The following is a 26,518-nucleotide window of genomic DNA, read 5'->3' as shown; positions in this document are numbered from 1 at the left end:
ACCACACAGTTACAGATTCTTTTTTCCTGTGATGAGAACTTTTAAGATCTACTTTCCTATCAACTTTCAAATATACAATGGAGTACTGTTAACTACAGTCACTATGCTGTACATTATACTCCAGAGCTTATTTAAGTTATAACTGGAAGTTGGTACCTTTTGCTCACCTTCACTCATTTTGCCCTCTTCCCCAATTTCCACTTTTTTTTTTTTTTTTTCTGAAGCTGGAAATGGGGAGAGACAGTCAGACAGACTCCCGCATGCGCCCGACCGGGATCCACCCGGCACGCCCACCAGGGGGCGATGCTCTGCCCACCAGGGGGCGATGCTCTGCCACTCCGGGGAGTCGCTCTGCCGCGACCAGAGCCACTCTAGCGCCTGGGGCACAGGCCAAGGAGCCATCCCCAGCGCCCGGGCATCTTTGCTCCAATGGAGCCTTGGCTGCGGGAGGGGAAGAGAGAGACAGAGAGGAAGGAGGAGGTGGGGGTGGAGAAGCAAATGGGCGCTTCTCCTATGTGCCCTGGCCGGGAATCGAACCCGGGTCCCCCGTACGCCAGGCTGACGCTCTACCGCTGAGCCAACCGGCCAGGGCCTCCACTTTTAATTTAACTGAAAATCACATATTAGAGACAGACCCATAGATGGGGAACAGGCTGACAGCTGTTGGGGGACAGCTGGGGAAGAGTTGGCAGGATTGAACTAAAAAGAAAAAAGAATTCACAAACAGGGACACCGGTGTGGTGATTGCGGAGGAGGATGTGAAGGAGGGTAGATGGATAAACATTTTAACAAGTACTAGCAACTAAGAAGTGGGCTACTTTATGTAGGATTTTTTGAGAACAGGATGCTAAAAGCAATTTCATTCCTGAATCAATAAAGAATGTAAGTCAAAGTTTGTCACAATTCTAACTTCAATACATTGGAAAGAAATCTGTCAAATCTTATTTAGGGTGTGTTGTAAATTAATATTATAACAGTTACTCAGTATTTTAAATTTTTCTAAGTTTTTAAATTATTTCTTATACCAATTCTGTGAATGAAGGTGGCATAACAAAGACATTATTCATACATATAAGAAGGCAAAAATGAAAACTTCTAGCTATGAAATTAACAGTAAAATGGTCCCAGGCTAGTGACCATAAAATCCCTCAGAGAGGCAAACGGATAATATCCCATTTGAGGTTATCACCACTATGTAAGAAACTCACAGAAAAAGTCCCAATAAAGAAGAACTGCCAAAATAAAATAATACATAAGGAAGAAATCTACTATAAGAAAGAGTTAAAGACACAACAAACAGTAGGATTAGACTCAAGAAATTCATATAATAGATCTGATAAAAATATAAAATTATTATGTTTAAAACAAAGACACAAAAACAAAAACTAAGCTCATATTCATAGTTTTATGTATTTACATCAAAATATATTTGTAGTAGTTTAATGAACATCTACATCTTTATTCCCTTCACTGCAATGAATCAAATTTAATCATAATACGAGGTGATATTTCCAAATTATTTAAAACCCATATATTCATTTTACAATGTGTGTAAAATGTATTCTGCAACAAGTCCTATACCAGTTGCTTAAATAAGTGTTATCTACAGAAAACAATTATTGACACATGATGGTAGAAAGTTTATATTCCACATCCAGCATACCAGTGAACAATATAATCATTGTTTGACACCTTCACTTCTAAGCCAATGGAAGCCTCTCAGTCTAAATCAATTTTACTTCTAGCCTATAATGTTTGATAAAACTTCTTTACAATGGAAAACAAACGGCATGAAAAGTACAATTAATAGGAAAATATAAAAGGAACAGGAGGGTCAATATTTCATCTTTTGCTATTTTATGCTACGTATCAAAAAGATTGCAATACTTAACAATTATCTTGATCAAGGAAGTGAAAGACCTGTATGCTGAAAACTAGAACATAATGCCAAAATAATTACAGAACATGCAAATAGATGGAAGGATGTCTTATGTTCATCAGTTGAAAGACTTAATGTTTAGGTGGGGAGTTACTGTATAATGGGTACAGAATTTCAGTTAAGAATGATGAAAACATTTTGGAGATTGACGGGTGAGTGATGGTTGTCCTTAATGCCATAAATGGTACACTTAGAGGTGGTTAAAATGGTAATTTTGTGTTATATATATTTACCACAATTTAAAAAATGACATTAAAAAGTTAATTGGGATATAAAATAACTCCTTTATAGTAGCAAAATAGATTGCATTTATTTAGCATCTATAACAAATATGTTTATTAGTGTTATTTGATAAAGATTATGCCACTGGAGTGAGATTCAAATTTTTATTATATCTTCAAGTTTTACTTTATGAATAGTATCAAGTTCATTTTCTAGGGATACAGAAATATCAGTGTTAGAGGTGGGAACAGGATCAAGATCCTTGCCTATATTACCTTTATATATATAATTACATTAGTGCCCTTTGTTCATCCAGTCCTTACCATTCATTTCCCCTTTTCTAATACACTTCTCAATTAAAACTTCTTATATATTCAAATAACACAGTATAAACTAAGCCCTTCCAATTTGGATGAGATATATGTTACAACATTTGCCTTTTCAGTTAGTATTACCTTCTTGATAATCATGGGAATAGTGACTGAGAATTTTCACATACATTTCATACTTTTCCAGAGTATAAAACAAGAAGGAACACATCACATTTAATTTTATGAAGATAGCATATTCTTGATACCAAAATATGGCCAAAATATTATGAGAAAGAAAAGTTAAAGACCAGTTTCACTAATGACTTATAGATACTAAAATATTAAATAAAAATTACAAGCAAACACAATCCAGCAAGATATAAAAAGGAAAATATAAAACAACCAAGTTTGATTTTTTCCAGAAATACAAAATCAGTTTAATATTTGGAAATCAATTAAGGTAATTAGCCACATTAACAGAATGAAGGAGGAAAAAAAGTATATAATCTCAGTAGAATAAAAAAAATCAAATATCAAAGCTATATCTATTATAAAAGAGATAAGACCTCTAAAAAGAAAACAAAAGTGTTATTGAAATTAAGGAACACATAACTAAATAGTGATGGCATGTTCACAGGGTATATGGAGAAACTGTACATAGTCAATTAGTATTCGTACTAACACACCGAGATGGATTTTAACATTATTCCCATTTTTACAGATGATGAAACTATGACACAAAGGATAAATAATGTGATTATTTATTAATTTGCAGAGATAAAAACTAAAGTTGTCTGATTCCAAAGTGTCCTCCACAGATTCCATTAAGTCAGAATCATGCTAAGATTATCTGGTCCAATCTCTACTTTGTGTGACACTTCAGTTCACCATGCTTCAATTTTCTAGTACGTAAGAAAAGGAAGTGGTCAAATGATCTTCCACCAATTCCTTTCAATTATATAGCTGTCAATTGATAAAATTAAGAGAAAAATGTTTGCTCATTTGTCAAACTCTTCTAAGTTACTATATGAAAGTCAGAAGAAGAAAATTCTTAGGAAAGAGTCTATGGAAAGGAATCGGGAAATAGCAGATAAAATTTAGCTAATTTTCCCCAGAAGGAAAAAAAATACACCTTAGAGAAAATTACTAACATTTTTCTGTTTGAAAGGTTACTATAGAAACTAAACACAGTACTCTAATTTTCTATTTTCCCCCATTTAGTACCCACATTCTCTGCCAAATCTTAGAAATATGCTTAAACACTTCAAGGATAAATTAAGTGTCACTATAATTCTAGGTCATCCATACTAGCACTAAGCAAATCACATTAAAACGAAAGAAATGTGCTCTTCAGAGTCATAAAATCACTACTGAATAAAGTACCTTTAAAGATTCTGGATTCACTTTCTTTCCTCCACCCTCTAGTTCTAGCAAATGCCTCATTTATTAACATATTTTAACATGTAAAAAGAAATTAAAATAGCATGACCGGTATTACATTAGTTTTGAAATGATTTGTCAGATACAAGTCACATAAAATGAATATAATTTCCTCAGGATTAAATTGTTTCATTAAAAATTAATCAGCCCTGTACACAATGTTCATAGCAGCATTATTCATTATAGCCAAAAGGTAAAACTAATCCAAATGTCCAACAACAGAACAATGGATAAACGAATAATGCTATATACATACAATGAAATATTATTCATTCAGAGACAGGAATAAAATTCTGACATATGCCATAACATCGGTGAACCTTAAAAATATTGCCCTAAGTGAAATAAGCCAGACACAAAAAGGACTAATGCTGTATGAGTTCTCTTATATGAGGGACCCAGAATAGGCAAATTCAGAGACAGAAAATATAATATAATATTACCAGGAACAGGGATGGGAAAATTGAGAGGATGGAGAGTCACTGTTATAATGAGTACAAAGTTTTAATTTGAAATGATGAAAACATTCTGGAAATGGATAGTGGTTATGGTCACACAGCACTGTGAATATATTTAATGCCACTGAATTGTACATTTAAAAATAGTTAAATCAGTTCATTATATGTACTCATTAATATTTTTCTTAAATTTATTTTTTAATTTTACTTAGCAAATTAAATTTAATGGGGTGACACTGATCAATAAGAGTGCATAGGCTCCAGGTAAATATTTCTATAGCATTTGAACAGTTGATTATGTTGTGTACCTTTAATCAAAGTCAAATCATTTCCTGTCACCCTATATTTGTCCCTCTTTACTCCCCTCCCTCCTCCCTCCCTCTCTTCTTCCCCCACAACCTCCTCCCTCCTGGTAACCACTTCACTTTTATCTTTTTACCACATACACACAAAAAATAATCAAAAAATTTAGTCAATGGTATTGGGAACCTAATATAATATGTAAAGTAAGAAAAACCAGGATTCAAAAGACCAGTTCTTAGTACTCAATGATATTAAAGAAATTTTAATCAAGAAACATGGCAAACTAAACTGAAATGAACATTTTTCTTTTCTACTACCAAAGCACAGAAATTTTAGATAAAATACAGTAAGAATTGTGGTGGTGGGGGGGGGGGTTCTATTTATTTATTTAGTATTTTTCCGAAGTGAGAAGCTGGGGGGAAGCAGAAAGACAGACTCCCACATGCACCTAGCCAGGATCCACCCGGCATGACCACCAGGGGGCAATGCTCTGCCCATTTGGGGCATTGCTCGGTTGAAACCAGAGCCATTCTAGTGCCTGAGGCAGAGGCAATGGAGCTGTCCTCAGTGCCTGTGCCAACTTTGCTCCAATGGAGCCTGTCTGTGGGCAGGGAAGAGAGAGAGCGAGAGAAAGGAGAGGGGGAAGGGTGGCGAAGCAGATGGGTGCTTCTCCTGTGTGCCCTGGCCAGGAATTGAATCCAGGACTTCCACACACTGGGCTGACACTCTACTGCTGAGCCAACCGGCCAGGGCAATAAGAATTGTTTTAATACACAAAAGTGCTATATGTCTTTTCTTTGACCTACATCTACTCCCCACTATTTTCTACACTCTGTGCCTGGGAGGGTAACCTATGAACAATGTATACCAATACTCTTGTCCTCTGGTTTCTGGTTGGTTTCAGCTAATAAGGAACAGAGGCAGGAGATAGGACTGAGAGAGGAAAATGAAGTCAGGGTACTTATTCCCTGTTCTGATAACCGCTCCCTGCCTGACTTGAAGCCTATTTGTAGCAACAACATCCCACTACTTCTAGATCCAGATACTGTACCATCTCCTGAGGTTTCCTTTCCTACTTAACACCTTTGTTAAGCTCTCTTAAAACTGCCTGATTTAAGAATGCTATCTTTTTCTGAGTAATACAATAGCCAATCTTAAAATAAATGAAGGCAAACCTCGAAGTGTCAGAAATGAAGAGGGAACATAAAGTCAGGTTAATGAGTGGGAACTGAGTCCACGGTGGTAAACAGAAGTGTCAGACTCAGGTAAGAGTTAAGAGGTGCTTCCTCAGCAAAGGGGCCAGTCTACTTGAGGCTTCACCAGACTAAAGAAGTATCACACAGATGTTTCCTATATGGGGCAACAAAGTGGGGTGGAAACAAGAAAAAAAATCACCAGCTTCTCTCTCCTATCCCACTTGTAAGACTCACCAAGGGGATTAGAAACAGCTAAAAAAAAAATGACTTAGTAAAGTAGAATTAAGAAAAGAAGCTGAATAAATGCCTAGAAGGAAAATACAGAGCTAATCTAATGAGAGGGGGGAGAGGGAAACAAAAACAAGTGGTTCAAGGAGACGAAGAATGAGAGGGACGACAGGGAGTAGCTGAGCAGTCAGTCATATGCCCCATGTCTCATGTTCTCTAAAACTTGTTGGGGCTAAACAATTAAATTATATCAGGTCAGTTTAATTCTTCATTTTCTTCTTAGCCCTGGCGGCATGATGAATACAACACACTACAAAAATGATTTCCCACAGTAGCCGTATGCTGTCATAACACTGTATTGTTATAATGGAGGGGGGATATGACTATAAAACAATTTAACTGAGCCCTGGCCGGTTGGCTCAGCGGTAGAGCGTCGGCCTAGCGTGCGGAGGACCCGGGTTCGATTCCCAGCCAGGGCACACAGGAGAAGCTCCCATTTGCTTCTCCACCCCTCCGCCGCGCCTTCCTCTCTGTCTCTCTCTTCCCCTCCCGCAGCCAAGGCTCCATTGGAGCAAAGATGGCCCGGGCGCTGGGGATGGCTCTGTGGCCTCTGCCCCAGGCGCTAGAGTGGCTCTGGTCGCAACATGGCAACGCTCAGGATGGACAGAGCATCGCCCCCTGGTGGGCAGAGCGGCAGAGCGTCCCCCCCTGGTGGGTATGCAGGGTGGATCCCGGTCGGGCACATGCGGGAGTCTGTCTGACTGTCTCTCCCTGTTTCCAGTTCAGAAAAATGCAAAAAAAAAAAAAACCAACAATTTAACTGAAACAGTTTTAACTAAATTCACCAATACTCTATTATTGGGGTAATAATAAAATACTAAGAATATATTAATCAAAGAAGTATAACTCTAAACTTCCTAACTAATGTGCTGAGACACCATGAGAAGTGTCACAACTATGCTGAGACATGGATTCTCTTGGCCCTTGGGAGAGGCCTAGAGGGAAAGAAGTTTTCAATGACTTAGAGCTTTTTCTGATCACTCCAGATACATACATCATTTTCTATATATGCAAATGACATGAAACCATAGGGAAGCAGAGCTTTAACCACAAAAGAAATACTGTTACTTTCATAATAGTGTTGCCCACAGAATGCCTTCTTATAATCAAAACAGTTTTAAGACATAATTATCAAGAAGAGCAAAGGGATACTGGAGCTTTCCAGGAATACCACATACAAACAGTCACAAAAGCTTTTGAATGGATTAAAACAAAATATATGTATATACTCGCCCCATTATTCTCCAAGCCCCATTCATTATCTTCTCCACTGAAAATAGGGTTTTATTTCCATTCAGTAAGGAACACATTTAAATATACAGTCAAATTCATTAAAATTTAAAAAAAAATTTTAAATACAAATTCAAAGGATCACAATAACATACCTACCATGTTGGAACTAAAAAGGACTGAAAATTACAAAAGTCATCACACACTGTTCTAACAACACTATAAACACAGGGAAATGAGAAATGAAAGCTTGGGCACAAATTCTGAATTCTGGGTGAATTAAACAACCACAGACTGAGTCACAGTTAAAGCATTTATACACATAGGAGAAAATAATGACTGTATCTTCTGATGTCATCATTTTCTGGCTAATTTTCAAAGAGGTTAAATATAAACTCAGATGCATACATAGTTAAACCTGATCTCCACATAAATAGTTTGTTGAGAGCAAGAAGAGAAACATGAAGTATTCAGTACAGGAATACCTCCTTCAAGTTGTAAAGTTAAGTTAGATCGTGCCTTAACATCGATCGCCGTTTCATAACAGTCTTCAAAAATATCTTCCTGCCCTTCATGGAAAACAAACCAGCTAACTTATTTTAAGATACTTCTCGGGAAATAAGCTTCTTATATGATTGGGGGTTTCAAATCTATATTGGACTAATACTAGTAATCCCCTCTTTTCTTGACAAACTATGTAAACAACAAGAGAGTACATTTTGAAAATATTTGCTGCTTTTTCCCATAATTCTGTTACCTTCTGTGAGCTGCTTTATAGTCTTTCTGGAAAATTAATAAATGAATTTTTGCATTAAGATTCTTTCACTTCCAGATCTTTTTCACACAGATAACATTAGATCCATAGCTAACATAAAACTAACAAACCCTCTAGAAACATTTTTATTATTTATCTTTATAACCTGGTCAGAAAAGAATCCTTAACATTCTGATTTTAAATTAATTACAGGAACTTATTAATAAAACCAGAATTAATTTCTCTTTACGTGACTGAGACAGTATCTCCCTTTGTTAATCTCTCCCTTTCTTAACTTCCTCACTGGCTAATGAACACACCACTCTTCAAGTCTATTAAATTTATTATATACCTACTAAAACAAAATTGTTATTAATGTCTCAAACATTTTTAAAGATCCATATCAAATGTTACTTCCTCTGCAAAATATGCAGACCTCATAGAATGAATTTTTTAATCATTTCTCTTAATTGCTGGGTATGTTCATCTCCATTACACCTCACAACATGGCCATCACATACTTTTGTGTAATGTGACCACCACATAATTCTAGAGAGAACCATTCATACTGTACTTTTTGTAAACAGCAGTACCTAGATATACAGTGTGTCCGTAAAGTCATGGTGCACTTTTGACCGTCATAGGAAAGCAACAAAAGACAATAGAAATGTGAAATCTGCACCAAATAAAAGGAAAACTCTCCCAGTTTCATACCTTTTCAGTGCAGTTCGATGTGGGCTCACACACAGATTTTTTAGGGCTCCTTAGGTAGCTATCCCGTATAGCCTCTATACACTCGTCACTGACTGATGGCCTACCAGAACGGGGTTTCTCCACCAAACTGCTGGTTTCTTTCAACTGCTTATCCCACCGAGTAATGTTATTCCTCTGTGGTGGCGCTTCATTATAAATGCGCCAATATTCACGTTGCACTTTGGTCATGGATTCAAATTTAGTGAGCCACAGAACACACTGAACTTTCCTCTGTACCGTCCAAATCTCGACTGGCATGGCCATGGGCTGCTCCGCTGTATACACGGTGTTACATCATCATCTGCGCATGCGCACATGCTGCCACATCATCCTGCAGAAACTGGGAGGGTTTTCCTTTTATTTGGTGCAGATTTCACATTTCTATCATCTTTTGTTGCTTTCCTGTGACCAGTCAAAAATGCACCGTGACTTTACGGACACGCTGTATGACCAACAGCAGTAACTATTCGATGTGAATTCTGACTTTTCTAGACTTGCAATGTTTTTTAATAATGTTTCTTTCCAAAAGTCACATTCATCTTGACATCCCAGTGAATATAGTAGTTAGCAAAAAAATTGTTTAACGGGATATATTAAGTTCCCGAGTTATAAACATCTGACTTATGTACAACTCATATTTGTGAATAGAGTGTTGTAAGGACTTTTTTGGTAATCAACTAGAGTCGGAAGTCTGAAAATGACCTCATAGAGTTAGTCAATTCTCACGGCAAAGAACTAACCCAAGGGTAGTCAACATTTTTATACCTACCGCCCGCTTTTGTATCTCTGTTAGTAGTAAAATTTTCTAACCGCCTACCGGTTCCACAGTAATGGTGATTTATAAAGTAGGGAAGTAACTTTACTTTATAAAATTTATAAATCAGAGTGATAGCAAGTTAAAGCATATAATAATAATTATTTACCAAGTACTTTATGTCAGCTTTTCGCTAAGTTTGGCAGAATAAATCTTTATAAAACAACCTACTATAGTTAAATCTATCTTTTTATTTATACTTTGGTTGCTCCGCTACAGCCCACCATGAAAGCTGGAACACCCACTAGTGGGCGGTAGGGACCAGGATTACGACCACTGAACTAACCAATGAAGATCTTATGCAAGTAGAGCAGCAGATGATAGCATTTGGGGGGAAAAAAACATGGTCCTAGAAACTCCAGAACAGAAAACGTTTTCTACAAGAATTAGTTGATAGTTTTTGTCTCATTGAAGCAGGAATGACAAAGTTAGAGGAGCAAGATCCTGATACAGAGAGGTCCAAAATGTTTACCTGGCCCTGGCCGGTTGGCTCAGTGGTAGAGCGTCGGCCTGGCGTGTAGAAGTCCCGGGTTCAATTCCTGGCCAGGGCACACAGGAGAAGCGCCCATTTGCTTCTCCACCCCTCCCCCTCTCCTTCCTCTCTGTCTCTCTCTTCCTCTCCCGCAGCTGAGGCTCCATTGGAGCAAAGATGGCCCGGGCGCTGGGGATGGCTCCTTGGCCTCTGCCCCAGGCGCTAGAGTGGCTCTGGTCGCGGCAGAGCGACGTCCCGGAGGGGCAGAGCATCACCCCCTGGTGGGCAGAGCGTCACCCCCTGGTGGGCGTGCTGGGTGGATCCCGGTCGGGAGCATGCGGGAGTCTGTCTGACTGTCTCTCCCGGTTTCTAGCTTCAGAAAAATACAAAAAAAAAAAAAAAAGTTTACCCTACATTTAACGAAGACCTGAGATGTTACAGGGCCATTTATGATGAGAAAAAGAAAAGCTCTGTACAAATCTCCCTTGATACCTGCTTCAAGAAACTGACTCCAGCAACAGAATCAAATCTGATTAACACCAGTCCCATCCTCTCCAACATGTCTATCATCTTCTGCATCATCCAAAATTGTTTAAGGTTGTATTTGCACATATTTAAGTATTTATATGCATAGAAAGGTAAAAATAAATGCTATGTTAAGACAAATATCTGTCTAAGTTTCATTTAATAGGTAAATGTACCTGTTCCAACTTACATACAAATTCAACTTAAGAACTAACCTACAGAACCTATCTCATTCATAACCTGGGGACTGCCTCTACCCTCCTTTCTGCCACTGAAATGCCTGTAAGATTTAACTTCATTTATTAATCTCACCTTTTCTATCCTTGTGTACTAACATATCACCTCAAGTTTTCATTACTCTATGAAAGGATTTCACAAAATGCATTCTATACAATATTAATGAATAGGTTACAGTGGTTTTCAACCTTTTTTCACTCACAACCGATGAAAAGAATATTACATATTTCAGGAACCACTGAGGCCAAAATCAACCTAAGCATAAGCAAGTTTGACTGAGATCATTGGGTCTATAATCTTCAGACACCGTCAGCGTGGATAACTCTTTCGTAGACCAGACTGAAATTTCTGGCAGACTGGTATGCGGATCAGCGCTTGAAAAACACTGGACTATTTCAAAAGGGTCTGTAGTGAAGTAAGTTTGGATGCTACAGAATTCAACAAAGTTAAACTGTTTTATTTACTGCAGGAATTTTTGTACTCTATCAACATCTGGAATCCCCAAAAAAGAATTCATTGATTTTTCCCTAGAAGGGATATCACACCACCGACTTTATAAGGGCACATTTCTAGAGTCTATACCTATGCCTCAACAGGGGGCAGTGGGTAAGTAATCCCATTACTTAAGTTATTGTGTTCCTTAAGAGTTGGAATGAGCAGGGATAAAGAAGTTGCTTGTGCAGCGGTCAAACAGATCTACTATAACATGTGTTAAAGCCTCAAAGGAAGTAAAAATAAAAAAGTTGCCCTTTGAACGAAGTTTCTTTGCCTTTAATAATTTGTAAGAAAAAATAAACACTTCTTTGACTTTTTTTTACTTTGTATTTTGCCAATAGCTTTGTTTCCAGAGGAAATTATAACTTTATACAAAAATATAACTTCTATTTCTATTATACTATTTCTCAGAGGTCAAACTTCAGCCCTCTAGACTAGAGAATGTATTAGGGTGTTTTGGGTTGACTAAATGACTAGGTGTCCCTATTGGCCTTTAAGGATTAGGAAATAGGGAACCAAGAGGTCCTTTGATAAACTGGATAGTCCTGAGAACTGAGGACTACGTCACAGACATTCAGGTAGCTGAAAATCCTGTTTATAATATTTGGGCATAAAATTGAATTCTGTTTTAAATCTAAATATAATTTTTTGGCACTTCTGCTTGATTTTATTATACACTAAGATTCCAGAAATGCAACTACTGAAATGAAAGAAAGACTAAATTGTGTTTTGTTTGAAACTTTACCAAGAGTTTGCCACTATTTCAGAAAATAATGCCACCAACAACAATACCATTTATGGTATTTAATACATACCTGCACAAGTCCATGGGTATCAGTCATTCACAGTAATTATAGGTACTTGACAACATCAGTATGTCTTCTCATGAAGTCATGCCAGAGTATTTATATATTGAAATATATATTATTGTATCTTACTTTCCTTTTATTCTTCATATTTTATATAAATATAATATATTTTTGAAATCATATGTATAGGTAGGTTATTTTTTAATTTCATTTCAGGATAGTAAAGGAGGTGTTATAAAATATTTGTTATCAAAAAGGAGCACCGGCTTGTTGGGTAGGGTTAGGGTATAAATGAAAAAAAAAGGCGTTTATGATCAGAAGAAAGAAGAGGACTGTGGGTCTGAAAGAATTGAAAGCCACTAATCTAAAGATAACAATAACATCCTGGTTTAAAAAAGAAGTACAGGCAGAGACGGCAGGGGAAGAGGGAGCATAACCCTCCTTTTCACTCAGCTTCTAGGCTTCCATACTTCTGAGAAAGCATACCTGTAGACGTCTCGGTCTTTACCTTTTCACAGTGCCCCCACTGTCCTGAACCTACTGAAACTGATTAAAATACTTGGACCTAAAGGGAACAGTAAATGCACAGCCACTGCTACCACATCTCCTCATGGGCCTTCTGCACCTGCCAACTCCTACAGAGGTGAGGTAATCCTCATTCTCCATCCCCATACGGAAAAACCTGTGGTATGTATCACCCTTCATTTGCCAACAGAACTTCTTAGACACACTTACCTCAGTAGTAGTTCCAATGTCAGCAGATGGGCTGCACGTGCTGGTATCTGGAGGAGCTGTGCCCACACTGCTTCTAACTGGAGAGCTGGGCGCAGGTCCTGCCATGGCCTCTGGGTAGGATGGAGATGGACTGAGATGGCCTCTTCTCTGAATCTTATTCCACACTTTACTCATGGTATCAGTCAGCTCGTATAAGAGCTGCACCTGAGCAAAGGAAAACAAATGAAAATGAAGTCTTTCAATGTTTCGTCACAATTGATTAAATGTGAGAAAATTAAAACAAGTCCAGGGAAACAGGAATATATGAAAAATATTTATGTGTCACTGATCATGCCATTATATCATGATCTATATAGTCTATGATATGTAATTATTAGATATCATCATGAATATTTCATCAGCACACTAGGATTCTGATGATAGAGAAAAATTCATATATAAAAATTTATAATATTAAGCATTTTAATCATGATTTGAATTTGAAACAGATACAATGAATTTATTCACTCTTGAAATCTGTCATAGTTACAATGTGATATTTTATAAGCAATTTGTCATTTTCATAGAAAAATAATGCTACTATGATAATACTAATATAACAGGTTATTATAGGATAATTTCTTTTAATATATAACTAAAGCGAACACAGAGAAATGCCTCTTAACAGAGGTTACAAGTAAAATTAGAAATTAAATATATCTTAGTAACTATGATTAGTGTTTTATGGAATGCTTAACATTCTTTTTCCTTAATGAGTCCCACTTTCAAATTGTCTGTTCCTCTGGGGACTCTATCTGAATCTGGATTTCCTTCCCAACAAAATAAAGCGAAAAAGAATGATATAACATAGACTAGTAAAAGGAAAATGTTACATATGAAACGTTTCTATAGATAAAGAACATAAACTGTCCAACCTACTATTCCCTCGGGTTTGTCATTCCAATATTCAGAGAAAAAAATGTTTAACTTGCACATTGTTTGACTAAGTTCTAAGATATTTACACAAGATTTCATAAATAAGCATTAATCATGGAATTTGTATGACAACATATTGCCATATACTGTATAAAACAAGCCCAGGGAAAAAATCGCAAACACAATATATAAGCAAATCCACAGCTGGATACCATATTCTGCTTGCCATTAAAAAAAAAAAAGCAAAATTCTTATATTTATAAAAAGTTTCAGCCCCAGGACACATCCAGATGATAAAGCTGGCTTCTTATGTGGGCAGAACAGATGCAAAGAAACACTGTTGTCAATCCTTATTTGATATAAAACAGTACTGGGTTACAGTTTTCTCCTGCTTTTTGTGTGATGATGTCTCAAATCTCAGGTCATAGCTCTTTTTTGTTAAAAAAATAATCTAATGGCTAGAGATCTTAAAAAACCTCTAAGAAAAAAATTTAGTTGAAATTATGTTTGTCCTTCATAATCACAAATAAGTCCTCTCTAAAAAGAAATAAGTCTGACCGGGCGGTGGCGCAGTGGATAGAGCGGAAGACCCAGGTTCGAGATCCCGAGGTCGCCAGCTTGAGCAAGGGCTCATCTGGTTTGAGCAAAAGCTCATCAGCTTGAGCCCAAGGTCACTGGCTTGAGCAAGGGGTTACTCAGTCTGCTGAAGGTCTGCGGTCAAGGCACATATGAGAAAGCAATCAATGAACAATTAAGGTGTTGCAACACACAATGAAAAACTAATGATTAATGCTTCTCATCTCTTCATTCCTGTCTGTCTGTTCCTGTCTATCCCTCTCACTGACTCTCTCTCTTTCTCTGTAAAAAAATAAAATTAAATTAAATTAAAATTAAAAAGAAATAAATTTGTTGTGAATCAAATTTTAAAAAATTGTTTCTTTTTCTTAAACAACAGTAACTGACAAATTAGTAAAGCATAAACCAAAGAAACAAGGTTCTAAATACATCTCAGGGCATAAGGTTTATTTACTTTGATACTGCTTTATTGACACTACTTCTGATTTTATCTGTTACCATTAAGTAATTGTATATGATTAAATAAATGTTCAACTACTGTCCCTTAAACTGTATTAAAAACTATGCCAATTAAAGCCACAATGAGCTACCACTACTCATCTATTAAAATGTCTAAAATGAAAAGGCGGCCCTGGCCGGTTGGCTCAGTGGTAGAGCGTCGGCCTGGCGTGTGGAAGTCCTGGGTTCGATTCCCGGCCAGGGCACACAGGAGAGGCACCCATCTGCTTCTCCACCCCTCCCTCTCTCCTTCCTCTCTGTCTCTCTCTTCCCCTCCCACAGCCAAGGCTCCATTGGAGCAAAGATGGCCCGGGCTCTGGGCTACTTGGCCTCTGCCCCAGGTGCTAGAGTGGCTCTGGTCGTGGCAGAGCAACCCCCCGGAGGGGCAGAGCATCGCCCCCTGGTGGGCAGAGCTTCACCCCTGGTGGGCGTGCCGAGTGGATCCTGGTCGGGCGCATGCGGGAGTCTGTCTGACTGTCTCTCCCCGTTTCCAGCTTCAGAAAAAATACAACAACAAAAAAAAAAAAAAAAAAAAAAAGAAAAGGCCCAACCATAACAAGCACTGGAGAGAATACAGAGCAACTGAAACTCTCATTTGCTACGAATGGGAATGCAAAACTTAGAATACAGTTTGGAAATCTCAGAAAAGATGTATACCCACCAGATGATCGAGTGATTTCATTCCTAAGTGTTTTCCCAAGAAAAATAAAAGTCAGTGTCGGGCCTGGATGGTTGGCTCCGTGGATAAAGCACCAGCCTGGTGTGTACCTGTTCCAGGTTAGATCCCTAGTCAGGGTACACATGAGAAGTGACCATCTGCTTCTCTCCCGTCTCTTCTCCCCTTCTCTCTGTTTCCTCTCTTGCAGCCAGTGTTTTGACTGGTTCAAGCATCAGCCCCGGGAGCTGAGGATAACTTGGTTGGTCCCACTGTAGACCCCAAACAGGGGTTGCCTGGTGGATCCCAGTCAGGGCACAAGAGGACATTTGCCTATCTCCCCTTCTCTTTTAGAATAGATATTAAAATTAAAAAAAAATAAAGGTAAATGTCTACACAAAGACCTGCATAAAAATAATTATTTATTTACAATAGTGCAAAACTGGGAAAAGATCTCCAATGTTCATCAATAACTGGATATAAACACAATGATACTTAGCAATAAAAATAAATAAACTATGGGTTCATGAAAAACATGAATCCAAAATAATTATGCTGAATAAAAGAAGTTATACAAAAAATAGAGAAAATGAGAAACTATAACTATGATTCCATTTATACAGAATTCTAGCAAATGAAAAATTACACGACAGAATCAGTAGTTGCCTGAGATGGGGAGAAGAGGAAAGGGAAGACTACAAGGGACATAAAAACTTTGAAGATGATGGGTTTGTGCATTATCTTGATTGTGGGGACAATTTCAAAATTCAAAATGTACAATCCATATCAGATTAGATAATTTAAATGTGCACTTTATTATATTTAAGTTTACCTCAATATAACTTATTAAGTATCTCTTAAAATGAGCACCATGAGAGTCAGCTTTATATGGGTTATATATGAAAATAATTGATATCAGTAATATTCTAAGTATCAAATATTGACTGAGTATCAAAAATGCAACATTTTATTGTTTAAAAATTAAATTCACATACAGTTTCTCATTTCATCTAAGACCAATCAGAAAAAAAGTCTTAATTGTATGAAAGGCTGAGATAGGCCTCAAGGCAACACATTCCTAAAAGAAAGATGGGACGTAGGTGAGTGCAAAAGCCATCTCAGTCAAAAGAATAGTATGAGCAAAAGCCAAGTGCAGCAAACGATCAAGATATGATGTAGGTACAATGGAAAGTCTACTCAGTTAGGAATAACTTGTCTTACAGGGTATAAGTAGAGAGAATCCAACAGAAAGTTGTCATAAAGGCAGAAAGAAATAGAAAAACCATGGATACAAATGTCAATGGAAACCAAAGAGAAATGAAATTTCAATAAGCAATTACCAATCTGCTTCAAACACCCAAAGAATTTTGAGTGAATATGAATTAAGAAAAGCTATTTTTTTCACATGTAGGTTGTTACTAATCATTAAAACTCAGTTTGAAAAGATTTTTTTTGCCCAAAAGACTCTTTTATGTAGAGCATTACACTTACACATTACACTTATCTATATCACATTTTGTGTAAAATATAAAAATAAAAATCAAGAGCTCAGAGAAATTACAAATGACTAAGTGTGAAAAGCATAAAAATCCAGTTTTGTCTGAACTCAATGATTGTGTTCTTAGACAGTAATGCCAAATTCCATCGCTTTGTGAAAACTGAACATAGCTTACAGCAATAAAACTATGAATAAACAGACAAGAAAGAAGAAAAAGTCCATTGTTTCTCTAGTTCACATACCTTAAACACAAAAACGCAATAACAGTTTTGTTCTTAAGAATGCCTTAGATGAGCGTGGGCTCATCTGGTTTGAGTACAGCTCACCAGCTTGAACCCAAGGTCGCTGGCTTGAGCAAGGGGTTACTCGGTCTGCTGAAGGCCTCTGGTCAAGGCACATATGAGAAAGCAATCAATGAACAACTAAGAAGAATTGATGCTTCTCATCTCTCACCCTTCCTGTTTGTCTGTCTCTATTTGTCTCTCTCTCTGTCTTTGTCACACACATACACACACACACACACATATGCACGCACACACACAAATGAATGCCTTACAAAAGAAGAAACTATATCAACTTATTGGCTGAGGAAAAATGGAAATTATATTATATTAAAGAGAGGAATCTATAGGTTCATTTAACTTTGGAAAAATACAGATTTTAAGGTCTGGAATATTAGTGTCTAAAGTGATTGAAAGACATTGAATTACTCTGGTCAAACAGTTAAGATGAAAGGTAGAGTTGACAAATTTAATGCAACCTCAATCAAAATCTAATGCCATTTTTTAAAGAAACAGAACAAAAAATTACCAGGTTTCTTTGGAACCATAAAGAAACCACAAATAGTCAAAGCAATCCTTAGGAAAAAAAATAAAGACAGAGTATCACACTCCCTCACTTCAAATTATACTAAAGAGCCACAAAAATTAAAACAGCATGGTATTGGCAGAAAAACCCACATACAGACCAATGGAATAGACTCGATAGCCCAGAAATAAAACCAAATATATATGGACAAGCCATCTTCAACAAAGAAGCCAAAAACACACAATGTAGAAAAGAAAGCCTCTTCAATAAGTGATGCTGGGAAAATGGAAAGCCACATGCAAAAAAATGAAACTTGGCCCTGGCTGGTTTGCTCAGTGGTAGATCATCAGCCTGGCGTGCGGGAGTCCCGGGTTCGATTCCTGGCCAGGGCACACAGGAGAAGCCCATCTGCTTCTCCCCCTCTCCCCCTCTCCTTCTTCTCTCTCTCTTCCCCTCCCGCAGCCGAGGCTCCATTGGAGCAAAGTTTGCCGGGGCGCTGAGGATGGCTCTGTGGACTCTGCCTCAGGCGCTAGAATGGCTCTGATTGTGGCAGAGCAATGCCCCAGATGGGCAGAGCATCGCCCCCTGGTGGGCAGCCGGTGGATCCCGATCAGGCACTTGCGGAAGTCTGACTGCCTCCCCATTTCCAACTTAAGAAAAATACCAAAAATTAAAAAATTTTTTAAAAAAATGAAACTTCACTACAGTTTGTCCCTTGCACAAATATCAATTCAAAATGGATCAAAGGCCTAAATATAAGATCTGAAACAATAAATTACATAGAAGAAAACATAGGTGTTAAGCTCATGGACCTTGGCCAAAGAGAACAATTTATGAATTTGACCCCAAAGGCAAGGGAAGTAAAGGCAAAAATAAATGAATGGGACTATATCAAAATAAAAAACTTCTGCACAGCAAAAGAAACTGACAACAAAATGAATAGGCAGCCAACCAAATGGGAGATATTTGCAAACAACAGCTCCAATAAGGGGTTAATATCCAAACATATACAAAGAACTCACAAAGCTCAGCAACAAACAAGCAACAATCCAGTTTAAAAAATGGAGAGAGAACCTGAATAGACACCTCTCCCAAAAGGACATACAAATGGCCAATAGCTATAAGAAAGGATACTCATCTTCACTAGCTATTCAAGAAATGCAAATCAAAACTGCAATGAGATACCACCTCACACCTGTTAGATTAGCTATTATCAACAAGACAGGTAATAACAAGTGTTGAGAGGCTGTGGACAAAAAGGAACCCTCATTCACTGGTGGTGGGAATGTAAAGTAGCACAACCATTATGGAAGAAAGCATAGTGGTTCCTCAAAAAATTAAGAATAGAACTATCATATGATCCAGTGATGAATATCTACCCCCAAAGCTCAAAAACACTGGTAAGTAAAGGCACATGCACCACCATGTTCACTATAGCATTATACACAGTTGTCAAGACATGGAAACAACCAAAGTGTCCCTCAATAGAGGACTGGATAAAGAAGATGTGGTTTATATATACAATGGAATACTACTCAGCCATAAGAAATGATGACTAGTGACATTTAGGACAACATGAATGGACCTCGAGAACATTATACTGAGTGAAATAAGTAAATCAGAAAAAGCTAAGAACTGTATGATTTCACACATAGGTGGGATATAAAACTGAGACTCACAGACATAGATAAAAGTGAAGTGGTTACCAGGGGGAGGAAGGTACAGAGAAGGGAGATAAAGGGAAGGGTTGGGGGGAAAGGTGGAAAGAGGGACAAATATATAGTGGCGGAAAATGATTCGACTTTGGGTGATGGATATACAACATAATCACCAGTTCAAATGCTATAGAAAAATTCACCTGAAACCTATGTACTCTTATTGATTAATGTCACCCTGTTAAATTTCATTTCCTAAATAGAATTTTAAGAAAAAAAAGATTTTTTTTAAAAATAAAAAATATAAAAAAAGAGTTGATGGAATCATTCCTAGTGGGAAAAAAAACAACCTCTGAGTATTCAACCAGGTTAAATATTTACTGTGTCCAAGGCCCTTAAATGGCAATGAGCTCTAGAAGCAAGCACAGTACTTTAGGTCTCTATAGTTGATTTAAAGAATTACAATGTTGGACATAACTATAAATTTTCTCTGGGCCAGCCCTACATATAGAAGTGGCATTATATTTTAAAATATATGAACTACTTGAAGCCTCTGTGTTTGGGCAATAGTTAACCAAAGTAATTAACATGAGTCAACACTTACCATGTCACTTTAATGGAAAAACAAAAGAATAGGATGAATTTAAGTAGGAATTATTTCTCTGAAATGGCATTGAGAAGCTTACACACTGATTACAGTGAAAAGTTCACAAAGCTTCTGATTATATATGCAAAGGTTACTGCTGGGTGTTTACACTGTTCTGGGGAAAAGGCTGATAGCTTTTATCAGATATGCAAAGATGTCCAAGGCACAAAATAAAGACAAGAAGTAGTGTCCTTCATGAAAATACAAACAAAAGCAGAGGGATTAAGAAGCAACTATTAGTAAGAAACAGTAAAATTAATTTTAGGATCCTATATACATGTGGCTGTTTGTACATGGTCAAAAAAATTAGGGGATCAAGAAACGTGCAGATACTCCAGTACTTTAAGCCTTTTGTATAGTGGGTTTTCACCAATGAAATAAAAAGTTGGTTTTGCATCTCATCTGCATAATTGAACTTTCTTTGACTTGATTGCTTTTCTGATGTTCTTGTTTAACAAAAAAGATCAAATGCTTCTTTTTTTATCACTTCATATTCATTTTGAAATATCCCCTTATTTTTGTGAGCAGTATGTTTTATGGACTCATAATACTTTCTCATAAGGTAGGATAACTAGAAAATAAAGACAGACATAAATATATTTCACTAAGTAGTATTAAACATTTTTGGCAACAGTCTATAAAGTTTAAAGACAACTGACTACACTATAGATACAGGGTTTTTATTTACACAGTATAAGGGAAGTTCTTCAAAACACTAAGAAATTTAACAGAAAACTGGGTAAAAGATAAGAATTATCAATTCATAAAAGAGCAAATTAACTGGTTAATAAATTCAAAATTTCTCAATCTTATTAGAATCAGGAGAATACAAATTAATGCAAACAACATGAATTGTTAACTCACAAAAAGCAAACTCAATGCCCAATAAACATTTGAAAAGATGCTCAAACATCTGGTTTCATTTCCCTTCAGCATGAAGCACTTCCTTTAAGATTCCTTGTAGCTCAGTTGTATTGCTGATAGATTCTTTTATGTAAAAACATCTTTATTTAGACTTTGTTCATAAAAGTTATACGTTTTACTTAAAATTCTGGATGAAAAGGCTTTAATTTTTTTCACAATTTAAAAATGTTGCTATTCTGCCTCTTGTTTCTGAGTAAGCTAAAAATCAAATCCCGGTTCTCTTGTATGTAATGCATCATTTTTTTCTCATGATACTTTCAAGGTTTGCTCTTAATCTGTGGCTTTCAACAGTTGGATTATAATGTGTGTAGGCATTGCCTTTTTGGTGTGTTTATCTTATTCATCTTTGTCTCCTTCATTTCTGGCTTACATGTAGTACTCAATAAATATTCACTGAATTCACTTGGGGAACAAAAATCAAGTCATCGTTTGTAATTTTGACAGAATCCCGAGAGTCTGAAAGCATATGCTTAAAACAATTACTCACAATGAAGAGGTTTATTTGGATTCTCATGTTATATCATTAAAATTGAGAGGTTAATCTGGCACACTAGGAGATAAAAATGTATTAACTCCTTACCAAATCTGCAAGTACACATTGATTTTTCAAGGTGTTATGTTTTGTGGCTTCCTATTCCTTCAAGGATAAGTACTACATTCCACCAGGGATATTCAGCCCATTTTACGAAGAGTGTCCCTCATTTTATACCAGAATTTATATAAACTAACAAAACAGCATTCGTATAGCATTTCAAAATTGAAAAGGTTTTTTTTTCATAAATATCTCAGTTAAACTTCTCAAAACCTTGTGATTGATCGATTTTGTTGATGGCAGCTGGTAACGATTTAAGAGAAGTTGGTTTGTGAGGTATTATCAAGAAGATAAAGTAAAATTAAGTGAATAGATGAGAATTGTTAGATTTTAAGTGAAAAGGGATTTTCAGGACATGAGATACATTCACTTTCATTTCATTCTCAAACTAAGATCTTCGGTATCTGGGGAGCAGCAGCAAGGAAGCCCTGGGAGGCAGGTGATGGGAGGAAGATACAACGGGAAGAAGGAGACAGAAATATATACATCAGGCCTAACATAAACTCTGTTTGATTATTTGCTTAGAACTGGTTTGTACTTAACAAAATCTGAGTTTAGTTTCAAACAAGGTAAACATCTAAAGAAGATATCCCAGAGATCTAGATTTGAGCTACAGTATTACCTTTAATAATTCCAGATAAATTACATTATTGTGCTTCTCAAAAGTAAAAGAAAAAATGCTTTAAAATTCCTAACAGTGTTGTTCTAGGATAAAACAACGATAACAGAATTTGTGTTCACCTGGATGGCTATGGATAGCCAAAATATATAGAGTAGGATAACTCTCCCAAGGCTTCAGTGATCTTTCCTGCCTCCCTAAATTATAAGATCTCTGGAAGACAACTTCAAGCAGCAGTGAGCTGTTGACCATACAGAGATTAAGTTACTAGTATACATAAACTATGAATAATATTTTCTATTATCTCCAAAAAGTCCCTTCATATCCCTTTGTAATCTGTTCTCCCCATAACACCCTTCTCCTTCCCTTTCCCTGCCTTGACTCAGACAACAAAGAACCTGTTCTCTGTCATAATGTAGTAGTTTGCACGTTCTAACATTTTATATGAATGAAATTATTCAGTAAGTACTCTTTTTGGTCTGACTTCCTTCACTCAGCATAATGATTGCAATATTCATCCAAGAGATAGCATCTTCTCAATAATTCAGTCTTTTTAGGGCAGAGTAGATTTACATTGTATATATATAGGCCACATTTCAATTATTCACATATTGATGAACTTTGAGTTGTGTTCAGTTTTGGGCTAAACAAGAAAAAAGCTGCTAAATACGTCTGTGTAAAAGTCTCTGTGTTGATATATAGTTTTGTTTCTCTAAGGAAATACTTAAGGAGGAATAGCTGGCTGGTATGCTAAGTGCATGCTGCTGTTGTTCTTTCAGGAATTTCTAAGTTGTTTCCCAAGTTGCTACCAAAAGTAGGAATGTAAAAGAGTTCAAGCTGGTTCTCAATATTCAGTCCTTTTAATTTTAGGCAATCTAATAGCTGTAATGGTGATATGTCTTCATACTGTTTTTCCCTGATGAATATATCGTACATTTTTTCTTTTTCTTTTTTTTTTTCTGTATTTTTCTGAAGCCGGAAACGGGGAGAGACAGTCAGACTCCCGCATGCGCCCGACCAGGATCCACCCAGCACGCCCACCAGGGGGCGACGCTCTGCCCACCAGGGGGCGATGCTCTGCCCCTCCGGGGCGTTGCTCTGTTGAGACCAGAGCCACTCTAGCGCCTGGGACAGAGGCCGAGGAGCTATCCCCAGCGCAGGGGCCATCTTTGCTCCAGTGGAGCCTCGGCTGTGGGAGGGGAAGAGAGAGACAGAGAGGAAGGAGAGGGGGAGGGGTGGAGATGGGCGCTTCTCCTGTGTGCCCTGGCCGGGAATTGAACCCGGGACCTCTGCACGCCAGGCCGATGCTCTACCACTGCGCCAACCGACGAGGACTTCATCTTTTCATGCCCTTATTGACCAGTCACCTATCTTACATAGTGAGTGTCTGTTGAAATCTCTTCCCCAGTATTTAACTTCATGTTCTTTTATTTATTGTTGTTTCAACTGATTAAACAGAAAGGATTCTTTAACTATTCTGGACAACAGTTTGATAAATGTGTTGCAATTACTTTCTCCAAGTGTGCTTTCTGCTATCTTACTATGTCTTTCAAAGAGAAAATGTTTAAAAACTTTATTACACCCTATGTCTTTGAGTCTTCCAATCTATGAACCTGTATCTCTCTCGCAATTCTTTGTGGTTTTCAGGGTAGAACTCTTGGACTCTGTTAGAGTCATTTGCTCATGTTCCTTGGCACTATTGTAAATGCAATTGATCTCATTCCATTTTCCAATTGTTTGCTGTGAGTACATAAACATACAATTGAGTTTTACACATTAATCTTGTCTCCTGTGACACTGATAAATTTATTAGTTCTAGTAATAGTCTCTTAGAGCCCTTGGGAATGTACTATAAAATACAAGGTTAGGCAAAAGTAGGTTTACAGTTATTTGGAATAAGCTGTTTTGCATACTCACAAGTGTAAACCTACTTTTGCCCTGCACTGTATTTCATCATATGCAAATAGTAAAAATTTTACTTATTTTCTTATCTTTACAACTGTGATTTCTTTTGCCTCATTTATTGCAATGGCTAGGAGGTCCAGTATGATATAGAACAGGTGGTGAAAGTAGTCATTCAGGGCATTTTCTTGATCTCAGTGGGAAACAAATCAGTATTTTACCATTAAGTATGATATATCCTTTCTCATATATGTCCTATATCAGTTAGTAAAAGTTCTCTACTACTTATAATTTACTGAGTTTTTATCACAAATGGTTGTTAAATTTTATCCAATGTTTTATGTGTACCTATTGAGATTATATAATTTTCTCCATTGTTTTAATAACATGATGGATTGATAAAATGAATTTTAAATACTGAATAACTTAAATTTCTAAGATAAATCCTAATTGATACTTGTGTTATCTTTTTATTATATTAATTTGCTAATATTTGGTTAAGAATTTTCATGAGGTAAATTGATCTGTAATTCTTTCTTTTGTAAAGTCTTTTTCAGGATTATTTTTAAAAGGATTATGCTGCTTCATAAAACATGATGGGCAGAAACCATTCATTTTTCTTCTTTTTTATTTTTAAGATTTTATTCATTTTAGAGAAGAGAGAGAGAGAGAGAGCACATGTGCACTAGGGGAGGAGGAACAGGAAGCATCAACTCCCATATGCGCCTTGACCAGGCAAGCCCAAGGTTTCGAACCGGTGACCTCTGCATTCCAGGTCGATGCTTTATCTACTGTGCCACCACAGGACAGGCAGAAACCCTTCATCCTTTACTTTTGGAAAAAATTGTTAAAAAACCTATGGAAAATTTTTTGATGTCACAATATCATTTAAAAGCTATATAGGAGTTTTCGGATTTCCTGTATCTTGTTATCATTTTTGTAAAGTTGTTTTTTAATAGAAATTTTTATTTTATCTAAATTGTTGCATTTGTTGGTTTATTTGTTCACCAGCCTCTCATTATGCTTTTAATGTCTGTTGATCTGTGGTGATATCCTCTCCTTAATTCCTGACACCGGTGATTTGTACTCTCTCTCCCTTTTTGCTCTTCCAGTCACCTCTGCTCTTTATTATTTTCTTCCTTTCACTTACTTTGGGTTTAACTTCTTACCTTAGCTTTCTATATCTTTAATACTTCATTTAAATTAATCTATTGGCTTTGGCTCCATCTGTTTATATTCTTGCACATTTTCTAGTAGTTATTCTACAAGGTTAACTTATTTATGTATATATATACACACATATGCATATATACATATATACATATAAATACTATATATAAACTTTCACAGTCTACTTAAGTTTATACTGTCCACTTGGCATGCAACCATACAGGCCCCTTTAGCCCATTGTTTCCCCCACCAACCTTAATTATTTTCTTAGCATGGGTAGTTAATTATTAATAAAGGGAGCAAATGGAATCAGACATTAAGCCTAGTTGACAAGGGACCTGAATCACATACTAAATCTGATAACTAGGAAGCTGTAGCATCATAGCCTCCCCAGGCCACGGCTTCACCCTCTGCTGAAGGGACTTAATCCCTGAGTGGGCTGGAAGAATCAGCTTTCCAATCTCCCACAGGGACAACCCAGTATCTAAGATTATGGGGGGGGGGGGGATAAAACAGTAGGAGAAATTCCTTTGTTGGGCACAAGGCGGCACGGGGGAAGAAAGCACATGCCAGGTAGAAGTCAGAGGACTATGCAGAGCTTTGAGGCTGCAGTAGGAGCCAACATAGCAACCATAAAGAGGAGGAGCCTAGCCTAGGAAAATCCAAAAAAGGGATTGCATGAAGGGAGGGGCAGCAAAAGCCCCAGAAGAATCAGGAAGAAGATTGGTTAGTTTGAAAGAAAGCTTATCTCTTCTCAATCCCAAGGATATATATATCAAAGTTTAACAAAGACCAGAGACATTCATTTGTTGGTTCGCACTTTCTCAAGCATAGGCCCAGGTGAGCCTTGGCAGCAGACATAAAGAAGTGGAATGAGACACAGAGAAGTTCTACATCTCTCGGTCTTGGCCCTCTTGGGCCTGTCAGGTGTGGATCTAAGGCCGCAGAGACTGAACTTCTTGCACAGGGAGACAGAGCTGAGTCACCTAGTGGTGGATGAGACCTTGGGCACCTGGGGCAGCCCTTTGTTTCTGCTCCAATAAATACCGTCACTATGCCTCCAAGTCCCCCTATGCCTGG

At 37.2% G+C, this 26,518-nt stretch overlaps 1 protein-coding gene across 4 annotated transcripts in view; it reads right to left on the bottom strand.

Moving 5' to 3' along the window:
* Nucleotides 1-26,518, bottom strand: part of VPS13B (vacuolar protein sorting 13 homolog B) — an 887,459-nt gene that overhangs the window by 406,821 nt on the left and 454,120 nt on the right. For all 4 annotated transcript variants that reach the window (XM_066379210.1, XM_066379212.1, XM_066379209.1 and 1 more), the window contains exon 25: nt 12,982-13,185. In XM_066379210.1, the coding sequence (XP_066235307.1) occupies nt 12,982-13,185 (204 nt within the window). The remainder of the gene's footprint in view (nt 1-12,981; nt 13,186-26,518) is intronic.

Source organism: Saccopteryx leptura, chromosome 3, assembly GCF_036850995.1.
Source record: "Saccopteryx leptura isolate mSacLep1 chromosome 3, mSacLep1_pri_phased_curated, whole genome shotgun sequence".
NCBI classification, from domain to species: domain Eukaryota; kingdom Metazoa; phylum Chordata; class Mammalia; order Chiroptera; family Emballonuridae; genus Saccopteryx; species Saccopteryx leptura.
Note: the sequence above shows the minus strand (reverse complement) of the source record. Positions and strands in the feature narration are given on the sequence as shown.